Genomic DNA, 11,615 nt, shown 5'->3' with positions numbered 1-11,615 from the left:
CTTTCCTTGGCCTTTTTGTGCCTGGAGCAATCAAGATCTCGTAACTTTCAGCATTTTGAAAAGCAATATCTCGTAATCTTCAGCATCTTAAAAATCAACAGCGCTGTTACACTCACAAACTCACCAATATGTTACGAGTCTATCAAGAACACGATACGCAGATCGTTATAGATCATGTACGGCGTAGGTGTTCATCATGGACATCCCAAATGCTCGTATCACGGGCCGCTATTAACATATGTGGTGGAAGTCAAGGAATTCAAGAGCAAAGATCTCAGCTACCTTGATAAGCAGAATGATCAGTCCTGCAATTAATGTTGGGAGACACTGCAACAGTGAACAGGTGTAGACGAGGGTGGAGAGCGTCGAAGGCATTTATTATGCATGTTTGACTGGATTTGTTGGCGTTTGGTGGCATTTGATGCGAGGAAATGATGTTCAAAAGGGTGGAAAATGTTGATGGGCCTTTTGAAAACGTACAATGAATTCAGCATCTGGCGATACCAAAACAAGGAATCTAGGAGTTGTGGGCGGGTTGTAGCTGGTGAAGAGTCAGTGATGTGTACTGAATTGCTCTGACACGTACATGCGCATGTCTTGCACTTGTAAGAAAAAGGCTGAGGTTTGACTGTTTTTGATGGAGCCTTTTGCGTAGGTTCTGTCCTTTCAGTTTTCCATCAGAGGTAAAGGGCGTGGCTTCCGTCCGACCAGGAATCCTGCCTGTTGCCCCGCCCTTAGCTCGTCACGCCCAGTAATTTTGAATCTGTTCCACGCTCCTCTTCTGTGCCCTTCGATTTTATTTACATATAAAATGCAAATCTTACGTATCTGGTATTCCATCTGAAAATATTTTCGTATTTCGTGCTCCTAGAAATTATCAATTTAGTGTTTTTTTTTAAATAAATAAAGTAGAAAAAACACTTAATCATATCTATGACCTCAACAAAAAGAAGCCAAACAAGGCAGTGCATATCATCCTCATTTTCCTTGTCACCTTGTGAATGTTTATTTATATTGCATTTTAAAAATAATTTTTTTAAAAAATATTATTTTAATGCATTTTCAAGTAAAAAATATTTTAGAAAACAACCGCTACCACAATATCAAACAAGTTTACTCGAGATAGTGGTAGCGATTGCTTTTTAAAATGTTTTTCATTTAGAAATGTATTAAAATAATATTTTTTTAAAAAAAATTATTTTTAACATCAACAAACCAAAACGATTTAAAACTATTAAAAATTATTTTAAAAAATAAAATTTTATGAAACTCCGGTTGCATAAAATAGTAAAATACATATCTCCTAAGAAATAAGAGTAATTAAATATTTTGAAAATTCTAAGATAAAATTGTAAAATTCCTCACAAGTTTGGAAGAGTGTCACATCACGCTCAGCCTTTTCAAATGAAGTTCGGCCTCTTATAACAAGTTAGCTGGACACATTCAAATGCGTGGGGTCGTTGATTTTCCTTTCTTGAAATTCATTAATGTTCAATTTAGTAAAATTTAATTTAATTTTTTTCATTAAACATAATTGAAACTTTGAAGACTAAAATTGATGTTCGAATAAATTACCTGAATCCTTTTCTTTTTGCTACTGTAGCTTAAACAAATTAATAAACTAAATTCATGCATCAACTCTTCAACTCACAATTAAAATTGAGTTAGCTCGCTAGTTTGGTTCTAAACTTAGAAGGGATGGTCTAGAAGTAAATTTATTCCAGCCTTATTATTTAGGGCTTAAAATCTTAAAAATATTAGGAAAAAAATATTTTTTTAATATACCAATTTGAATTTGAATTGAATAATTTGTTTATTACTCATTTAAGATAGGTTAAACTGGCTTGAGAATTAAGATATCCTTGTAAAACAAAGAAAGATGTCTTTATATATTTATTATTTTAAAAGTATAAAAATTCACTCAAAATTATTTAAAAAATAAATTTATTTTATATTTCCATCTCCTTAACCAAATATGTTTTATATCCTTTTTGCACATATCCTTTTATTTTTGGATACTAGCTAAATGCAACCTTTTTTTTTTTTTTTTTTGTATAAGACAAGAGTAACAAATATATAGCTAATAAAAACGCATTTGGTTATAAGGATGGAGATGGAGATATAAAAATAAATATATTTCTGAAATTGTTTTAGATTAAATTTTGTATTTTTTTAAAAAAAATCAAGAGACATGTTTCCTTTGTCCTAACAACAATCTTTATCTCCTGTGTCCTAAGACAGTAACTAAATGCCAAGGGACTAGTTTGATTCTATTTTTAACTTTTGTTTTTGTTTTTATAAAATATAAAATTATTTATTATTTATTGTTTACAATAGTTATTTAAGAACCATTTATTTTTTAGTCAAATATTAATTTACGTGCTTGCGCTACATTGAGGGCTGAATATTTTTTTTTGAATGCAACAAAAAATATTTGGGTCTTAAAAAACTATTTGATATTGTTATTAAACTTAACCCAACGGGTGAACCCCAAAACCTTTTGACTCGATTTATTGCCTAGCTTGAATTTTAAACTAAACCGCGTGGAAGTTATCTTGACGTGACTCAGTCGACCTAACTAATCTAAAAACAACTCGACCAATTGGTAAAAAAAATATTAAAATAAAACTGAGAAAAAAATAATGAAACTGACAGAAAAATCTTCTTGACCCATTTTCCTACCTAGCTTAAGTTTAAAACTAATCAATGTGGAAGTTGATCTGACAAGTTCAAGAATAAATATTTAAAAAATATAAAGATAAAATTAAAAAAAAAATATGAACAACTCCATAAAACTCCATAAAGAATGGCAGTTGTTTTAGTAGAGAAGAGGAATACATAAAGGAAATGTTTTTAATAAATCCTTTAAAAGGAACAGCCTGTCCGTGAGGAGAAAGTTGACGCTAGATATCTGTAAATTGAAAGAAACTAAGTGGGCTCAAACCCTAATGAGAACATGCAACTAAATTTATCTCATGGTCTGGGTCATGGGCCGGCCCACACCATACCAACACCCAACTTAGAGAAAACAAAATCGAAGAAAGAAAACCAGACATTTACAAAGCCTTCTTTTTCTTCCTGCAACCCCTCCCTCTCTTCCCCCTCCATGGAACCTTCCACTGCCATCTCTACTTAGCTGCAATTTGCTTCAACCCCCCCCTCTCTCTCATATTCGAATATTCTCTCAGTAACTCTCTCTCTCACCCTCAGGTACGTGCGCCTCTCTCCTTCGCCTCCTCCTTCTCACACTCCAAAACCCTAATTTTCTGATTTCTTACTTAATTCTCTAATTACCAGTTATTATGTTTAAATCCTGATTCTAATTAATCATTTATGTTTTCTTACGTAATTTTCGTACTCAATGCATTTGTTACTGCAGGATTTTAATTATTTTGTGGAAGAATGGATGGGAATAGGCGGAAATATTTCAAGAAACCGGGAAACAATCTTTTTAAACGGAAAGGAGTGAGCAGTAGTAGGAAAGGAAAATGGAGCGACTCTCACGGCGAAGAATGTTCAGGTGATGGTGATACTGTTTATAGGATACTCTGTCCTTCGAGAAAAATTGGGGGTGTTATTGGAAAGGGTGGGAATATAGTGAAAGCTCTAAGAGAAGAGACGCAATCGAAAATTACAGTGGCTGATTCTGTTCAGGGTTCGGATGAGAGAGTGATTATTATTTATAGTTCTTCTGATAAGCCTCCGAGGAAAATGGATGGCGATGAAGGTTTGCCTGCGGGGAATGGACAGCAGGAGGCCTTTGAGCCACATTGTGCTGCCCAGGATGCGCTTTTGAAAGTTCATGACCGGATTGTTGAGGAGGATCTTTTTGGTGGGATGGCGTCGGATGATGATAATGACAACAATGTTGTCACCGCGAGACTTCTTGTTCCAAACAACATGGTAGGTTGTGTTTTGGGAAAACGGGGAGATGTTATTCAGAGATTAAGAAGTGAGACTGGTGCGAACATACGTGTTCTTCCTGCTGATCATCTCCCTTCATGTGCTATGGATACTGATGAATTGGTCCAGGTAATATATGTTGCTCTCTTTGCTACATTGAGTTTTACTGAACATGAGGCTCGCTGCATTTTATTTTCTTTTATTCCAATTCTTTCCCCTAGTAACTGAATTATAGTTATTATGTTGGCCTTTTTGGTCTACTAGATTCTTAAGTAGTTCAGATACCAAAGTCGTTTGTTGGCGTTATGTAATATGGATTCATCATGTTTGTGCATTTGACATATAAGATGATAATCATGATCTCTCTCTTGTGCTTTAAGTTAGCATTGCTTGAGAATTGTAATTTTTCTTGAACCTTTTTTAAAGTATTAATTTGATTTTCATCATGAGATTGCAATAAAGATTTGTCATGACATTTATGGTATTGCATTCTTGGATGTATCAAAGGTTGCAATGTGTTATATGCATGTCAGAGAAGATTTTTTGTTATTTTGCGTGGATGTTCAACAGGGGAAGATGTTCTGATTCTTTTGTTCCTTCTTTTTGACAAATGCTGTTATTATTTGGGCTCTTGGTCCTTAGAGTTCAAGTAGTCAGTGAGCCAAGATAACAAAAAATCAGAACATCTTGACATGGTGGAATATAAAGTACCTACTGTTCTATCACTTGACTATCATTGCTTCAGTAAATTAATTGCTAAGGTGAAGACCCATTAGGGAGTGCTTTCTTTCCTATGTTTAGGATTTCTGGCTGTGCCTTCTGGAGACTTACTTGCCTGTGGTTCGGTTCTGAACGCTTAACTAATTTTGGGCTTGCGATGTACTGAGCCCAGTCATATCAAGTTTCACTTTTAGTATCATTAGGAACAATTGCAAAGCCTGCTCTTTTTAGTTAAGAAATGCTGAGGATGCAGCTTTAACCTTTTCTACTGCATTATATCTCAAGTTTGTGATTTCGCTGGTAAAACATTAATGCAGCTCTTCCAATTGCAGTCTGGTCTTTCTTATAATTTGAGTATGAAATGGCATCCGAGAAGAAATACCTTGGTTTGCAAAATGTCCTTTTGCCTCTGCAACCTTTGATGGTAACTGCAGTATGATGGGTTTAAGAAGTGCCAGCAAACACTTGAGTTTATAATTGATTACATGAGATGGGATATGGAAATATTCTTTCACTGGCTCGTGAGATATTGACCCTCAGTGCTTTTTTCTACACGAGTAAAGCTAATTGAGATGCTCAACAACCCAAGGACTTAGAAAAACTTCACCAGAAGGCCTTTAGGATTATTGGAATTCTTTTAATGCATGTGCCAATAGTTGAATAAAGTAGTATTATTAGATCAAGTAGACGAATGTCTTATGTGGAAGATTGTGGGTTGATTGAAGTCGCATAAATGATCTGAAAGTGATCAATTGATTTTTGATATGACCCTATTGTCCAATGGATTGTACTGTAGTCGACTCGTTACCTAAGTGGATATGTTAACGTTGTTTGGCTACCTTTGGCATTGACATCTTTATGCTTTCTACTGATTTCAAAGCACTGCTAGATTTCTTACTTGAGTTCCGCCTTGTGAATCAGCATGGTGGAATGCAGGTCCTCTTAGTAAGATGGGTCTTCTTCAACTGTTTGCTCACTTCTCATGAGCAGTTGACATATGTGATCACCATGAACTTTCCTCAAAGATGTGACAATGATTTTTCCAATACAGATCAACTGATTTGCTTGACTGAATGTTCTTTATATTGGAAGGAAGGTTATAGTTTCAAGTTTGAGTTTCAGAGATACATACTGAAATGAGTATGCCCCTGCAAGAAGATCCTAGCATTTTGTTGGTCATGGAAGTTTGAAGGATGAGGCCAGACATGCAGAAGAGGTGGGTGGAGTGACCTTTCCTCACCATATTTTTATATTTAAAGCAGGAAGACTGGCATAGCTAGGGAATTAATAACATTTATGAAGGGCATTTAGTTTTGTATTTTGACCTCTTTCCCTTTTTTCTTTGGTATTTATTTTATGTTTCTTATGTGTTGTCTCATATTCTTTATTGTGTCTTTAATATAAGATGGATGGGGTTTTCCCTGACATTAGTAGATAAGCTATTCATTATATTAGGTTCTCTTTCTCCATTTAGTGACCACCACCCAGATTAGAAGTTTTACCTCCTCACCCCTGAAAAGGAAGAGTTACACATGGGGAGTTTTTAGCGATGGGTTAGGGGTAGGACAGAGCTATGCCATGGTCCCATCATATAGTCTGCTATGCTATTATCATATGCTTCGACAATTTACTTACCAACTACGTATTTTCTTATGATTGTTACTGTGACTGGGTTACACCCTTACCCCCACTGCACTTTATTGAGATTTTTAATTTTGAAGCTATTTTTTGATACTATATCAAATCCTGTCAGAAAAGTGGTGGATAGTCTTGCATATTTATGGGAGCAAGTGTGCTACTCCTTTTCTCTTTTTAACTGGTTCAATCTAAAAAAATGTCCTTTGTTGTGCAGTATGAAACAGCACAATAAGATTGGTCATAATGATAGCGACACGTAATTCTTAGATTCATTAAATCGTTAGTTTAATTGCATAACCTGCTTTTGGGGGTCTCGTTCAGGTTGAATTTGATGACTAAGATTTTGTCTGATGGAGTTTAAGATGGTCATTTCATTGCTAGGATTGGCTGTCTTGCCTTTCTGGAAGGCTTAACCTCCTATGACCAATGTCCATTACCATGGTAGACTTTCCTCCTGTTGGTTTTTCCCTGAGACATTTTAATATTTCTCTATAACTAACGATTATCTGGCCGGGGTAGTATATCTAGTACCTTTTATTGAGCTTTAAGTTGGCAACATTTTCAAACAGATTGTTGCTGTTATTACCAAGGGTCTTAGTTGTTAACATCTAGCCTGAGTTAGATTGTTGTGTATCACATACTGTTGGCCCTAATACATCCTGGACCTTTAAACTGCTGCTTAGTTGAAGGCATGTGGTGGTATGGTGTGTGTTGATTGCATTGCACTGAAGCGGAAGCTGAGGAGGGTGTAACTTTAGCATTTATATTACAAACAGTAAACTTTTTCCATCATAGTGTGAATCTGATTATACCTCATTACTTGTTGAATATTATTTGATGATTGTGTGAGCTTACTGCTTTTGAGCATTTGTATGCAAAAGCATCATCATTTGCACTGGTGTGCATGGAGACACAAAAATGAGTTTGATTGCCGCATGATTATTTCTTATGTTATGACGTTCTATTATGGAACCCATGGCATTGTGCCTGTTTGCCTTGCCTTTTTTGTTTTTGTAACATTTCCAAGTTCATGTTTATGAAATGTTGCATGTGGATTTCCCCCACTTCATTCATCTATGAAAAAAGGTGGATTATTTTTGCAATTCCCTACTAAGTATAATTTCAAAAGCTATATTTCAGATCTCTGGAAAACCAGCTGTGGCAAAGAGGGCTCTTTATGAAATATCCATTCTATTGCATCAGAATCCGCGCAAGGACAAACTGCCAAGTGTTCCTATGCCTTATGGTGGTCGAACTTTTCATCCTCCTAGTGATTCCATGGCAAACATGCTTCCACCAGGAAATCCAATGTGGCCTCATCGTAACTCCACTCCCCACAGTATGCCATGGATGGGGGAATATGGGAATCACCCTTCAGAATTTGGGCCAGGTGGTTTCAATGGTGTTCCTCCTGGACATGGCAGGGAGCCTTCAGCTGAGTTCTCAATGAAAATTTTGTGCTCTACTGGGAAGATTGGTGGGGTAATTGGGAAAGGAGGCTCTAATGTTAAGATTGTACAGCAGGAGACAGGAGCTAGTATTCATGTTGAGGATGCTTCAGCGGAGTCAGAAGAACGTGCAATTCGTGTCTCTGCTTTTGAGGTCTAGCTGCTTTAAACATCACTATTTCTTTGTATGCCTAAGGTTTGGCAGTGCCTGCAGATTTGTATATTACTGATATACATTAACAACAGCATTGTACTGATATTTTCAGGGTCTCTGGAATCCGAGATCCCAAACCATTGATGCAATTCTTCAGCTTCAGGATAAAACAAGTGACTTTTCTGAAAAAGGTATGATAATTACTAGACTTCTGGTTCCTTCAAGTAAGGTTGGCTGCATCCTTGGACAAGGAGGTCAGGTTATCAATGAAATGAGAAGGAGATTGCAGGCAGACATTCGTGTTTACCCCAAAAATGATAAGCCTAAATGTGCATCTGATGATGAAGAGCTTGTACAGGTGATGTGGTTGAATGTATCTTTTGCTGATTTTAATGTCTTAACTGATGATTCTGTGATGTTTTCCCCATATCCTTGGAGCTTGGCTATTACTTGAGCTAAATTTCGAACTGGTTTTTTCAGATATCTGGAAATTATGGTGTTGCTAAAGATGCTTTGGCAGAGATTGCATCCAGACTCAGAGCAAGAACTTTGCGTGATGCAAATGCTGGAACAGAACCTGGGCCTGCTGGACCTGTCCCAGGCTTTGGGCCGGCACGAAACTTACCAGGAAGAGGACCCCAACCATCTGGTATGATGGCAGCTAGCAGCTCTGGTGGATATGAACCGCTCAGGGTAATTTCTGTTACATGTTCATGCAGTTTTTATGTTTACTGCGTAACTTACCGGCTTAGTGTTTGTGATAAACTCATTAACAAGGGTTATAGACTGTTCTTGTTGGGAGTTATTGTATTTCTACCGCGCTCTGGGCAATAACTTGTATTTTTAGATTCGTTTTCTGTAGTGATTTAATTGAATTGAGACAATATCTTGGTTGAACATACGCTGCAGTTCCATGTGGTAATTAGGAATGTCTGCATTGAGACCACAAATTGATCTATATATGTCACAGTGACAAGTGTTTGATCTGACTAAACATAATTCTTCTTCTTTCTGCTGCAAGTCAAGCATATGCTCCATGTGTGTGTCTCTAATGTGGGCGAAACGCAGGTACAAACACATAATGTTTGTTTCTCTTCAATATATAGATGGTTTGCCATTTCGCCTTCGCTACTCTTTTCTCATGAAGAATTCCAAAAATCATGCCTATTGCTTGTACCTGAGTTTGCTTTTCACTTATACGCATAATAAATACACATAGCAGAATATACTACTAGTTAATGGTTTGGTTTTTTAGATGCTTAATTAGGATTCTTGAGCAGTCTGTTTTTAACGTTTTATTATTTTTATGTCAAGATATGACCCAGTCATAATACCTATTCTTTATGCTTTTCTGAAGGGTGGAAGACGTGATCATGAGCCTCAGAGCTATTCAGTTCCTCCAGCTGCTATGGGGTATTGATGATATATATTTATAATTTTTTTTTGCAAGTACACGTGAGTTTTTGAATAATAATGCGAGTTCTTTTTTATTCTCCTAATTTCAGATACCCAAGTATGAACCGTGTTTTGGAGGCTGATAACTCTCGTAGTATGAACCGTGTTTTGGAGGCCAATAACTCACTTAATGGAATGAATTCTGTTATGCGATCTGGAGGGCGTGATGTTTCAATTACTGATGAGGTATGTTTATATCATGCCCTTGTGGTTTAGCAGAAGCATTGAAAATTGTTGAGATGTTGGACTTCTTGTCTGATATAATTCTCGGTTCATTTGCTCCCATGGGAGGTATGACACACACACACACACACACACACACACACACACACACACTATTGAGACAACCACAAATATTTCCCTTGCTTTTCAAATTGTGTAATTGAGTTTTGGAACTGCTTTTCCTTCAATAAGAGTTTACGAACTGTTCTTGTATAGTTCATCAATGATTGGATGCTAGATGATTGATGACGCCACTAAGTGGTTGCATCAGCCAGGGACACGGCAGACCAGATCAACATAAATATAAATCACTTGACATATCAATAGCTGACATTGGCAACTAGTCCATGCTTTACTGCCTTTTGAATTCAGTAATCACAACCCAATTTGCTGATTTATAGCTTCCGACCAATGAAAAAGTACCGCCCATTCTAAGAGCTCCTAAAATCTTCCTCTTAAGAATTCTCCTTCATTCTGCCTTTTATTGGCTGTCTCCCTTCTTATAATGGCCTTTTCTCTCTCCACACAGACACACACAATTGAGGTACCATCCGTCTGTCTAGATACCAAATATATTTCAAATCATTAAGATAGTATTTGCATGTATAATTTTAATTGCATTTAGCACAATTTCTCAGATAAAAAAGAGAAGTGTCACTTTCCAAATCTCTCATACCTCTTTATGTTTGTCTAGATACCAAATTATGCCTCCATTTACTGTCAGTACTGACGACACTGGTAAAATTATTGAGTTGTATGCCAAATGTTTCTGAATTCAAATAGATCATCTAGAGGAAAGTGAGTTTTTTGGAGAGTTTTTAAGAGACATTAGGAAACCATCTAAAAATCCTAAATAGTCCAAACAAATACAACTGCCTGTTGCCTACTACACCAGTCTAGAGTTATATCTCTGCAGATTGAGTTGTAATTTCCAGATTATTGTATAATCTCGTGTAGTCCATGTCATCCATGCTTGATCATGTGGGTACATGTTGATTTTAGTAATGGTCTTGGAGCTGGCCTTGCCCTTGACAATATCCGTCCCCTGAAGGAATTTGCACTATCATTGCCATACACAAGTAGGAGGACTCACTATGAATAATGGCTTGAGTCTGGTGCTTTCAAAACAGTATAATTGAAACATTTGATAAAATTAAACTTCACAGTTGGAATTTTTGAAGTATATTATGAAATTTTGTTTGCTCTGTACACTAACAAACATTTGTGAAATTTTATTTTTGCAAAGGATTCTTGAATCACTTTCTACAAAATGCAGTTTGCTGGGAGAAGGGCAAAGCTTCAAGATCCTCATTATGGTAGTTCTGAAGTTGAGAATCATGGATCTTCCGAGCATTTGATTGCTGGACAAGGTTTTTATCAAGGCTTCATGGCCTCTGGTGGACAGAACATGAGTGCCCACCAGGGTTCCTACCAAAACAATGTAACAGCCCAGCAAAGCATGAATCCTCAGCGAGATACCTACCAAGCCATGAGTGCTCAGCAGGACCCTTACCAAAGCATCAGTGCTCAGCAGAGCACCTACCAAAACATGAATGCTCAGCAAAACACCTATCAAAACATGAATGCTCAGCCGAGCCCGCACCAAAATATGAGGGCACACCAAAGCCCCTACTCCATGACCGCTCAGCAAGGTGTCTACACAAATATCAATGCTCCACCAAGCTCCTACAACAACAGTGCTCAGCAAGGCACTTACCAGTATTGAGTTCTGACTTCGATTTGCCCATTTTTGTACCATAAATTGTCATCTAGTGTCTTAACTATAATAATTACTATCGGAGAGAAGGAAGGTTTCTTAACTACAACCGGCAGATCAACTTATCAGCAGGACAGGATGCACAGCGGTTGTTTTAGCTGGGACATTATCTTGGGGATTTTTAGGGGAGCGGCGGTTCAATTTTGGCTGGCCTGTGCCGAGTGCTTAACTTCTGATTAGAGAAACAGACAGGATTTTTATTCTTTAACATGGACAATCAAATAGTCTGTGATCTGATTAAAACCTGCTCAGGACGAGAGATCTGTGGGAAATCCATGAAACCCCTGCTTTGATTCCA

At 37.0% G+C, this 11,615-nt stretch overlaps 1 protein-coding gene across 2 annotated transcripts; it reads left to right on the top strand.

Annotated features, from left to right (window-relative positions):
- Positions 1-3,055: 3,055 nt before the first annotated feature.
- LOC18099498 (RNA-binding KH domain-containing protein RCF3) lies at positions 3,056-11,615 on the top strand. 2 transcript variants are annotated; one of them, XM_006383397.3, is made up of 8 exons: positions 3,056-3,210; positions 3,380-4,032; positions 7,402-7,863; positions 7,976-8,221; positions 8,344-8,556; positions 9,221-9,276; positions 9,369-9,504; positions 10,817-11,615. In XM_006383397.3, the coding sequence occupies exons 2-8, from the start codon at positions 3,403-3,405 to the stop codon at positions 11,264-11,266; spliced, it is 2,193 nt and encodes a 730-aa protein (XP_006383459.2). In that variant the 5' UTR covers positions 3,056-3,210; positions 3,380-3,402; the 3' UTR covers positions 11,267-11,615. The 2 variants fall into 2 exon arrangements, with proteins under 2 accessions (XP_006383459.2, XP_024444783.1); XM_024589015.2 differs by having other exon boundaries at positions 10,787-10,929.

Source organism: Populus trichocarpa, chromosome 17 (assembly GCF_000002775.5).
Source record: "Populus trichocarpa isolate Nisqually-1 chromosome 17, P.trichocarpa_v4.1, whole genome shotgun sequence".
Taxonomy (NCBI): domain Eukaryota; kingdom Viridiplantae; phylum Streptophyta; class Magnoliopsida; order Malpighiales; family Salicaceae; genus Populus; species Populus trichocarpa.
This window is presented reverse-complemented; position numbering and strand designations above follow the sequence as displayed.

Coding starts and splice junctions, on each gene's coding strand:
- LOC18099498 (XM_006383397.3), top strand. CDS start 3,403: ATGGATGGGAATAGGCGGAAATATTTCAAGAAACCGGGAAACAATCTT. Junction 4,033..7,401: donor ATACTGATGAATTGGTCCAG/GTAATATATGTT, acceptor GCTATATTTCAG/ATCTCTGGAAAACCAGCTGT. Junction 9,277..9,368: donor GTTCCTCCAGCTGCTATGGG/GTATTGATGATA, acceptor TCCTAATTTCAG/ATACCCAAGTATGAACCGTG.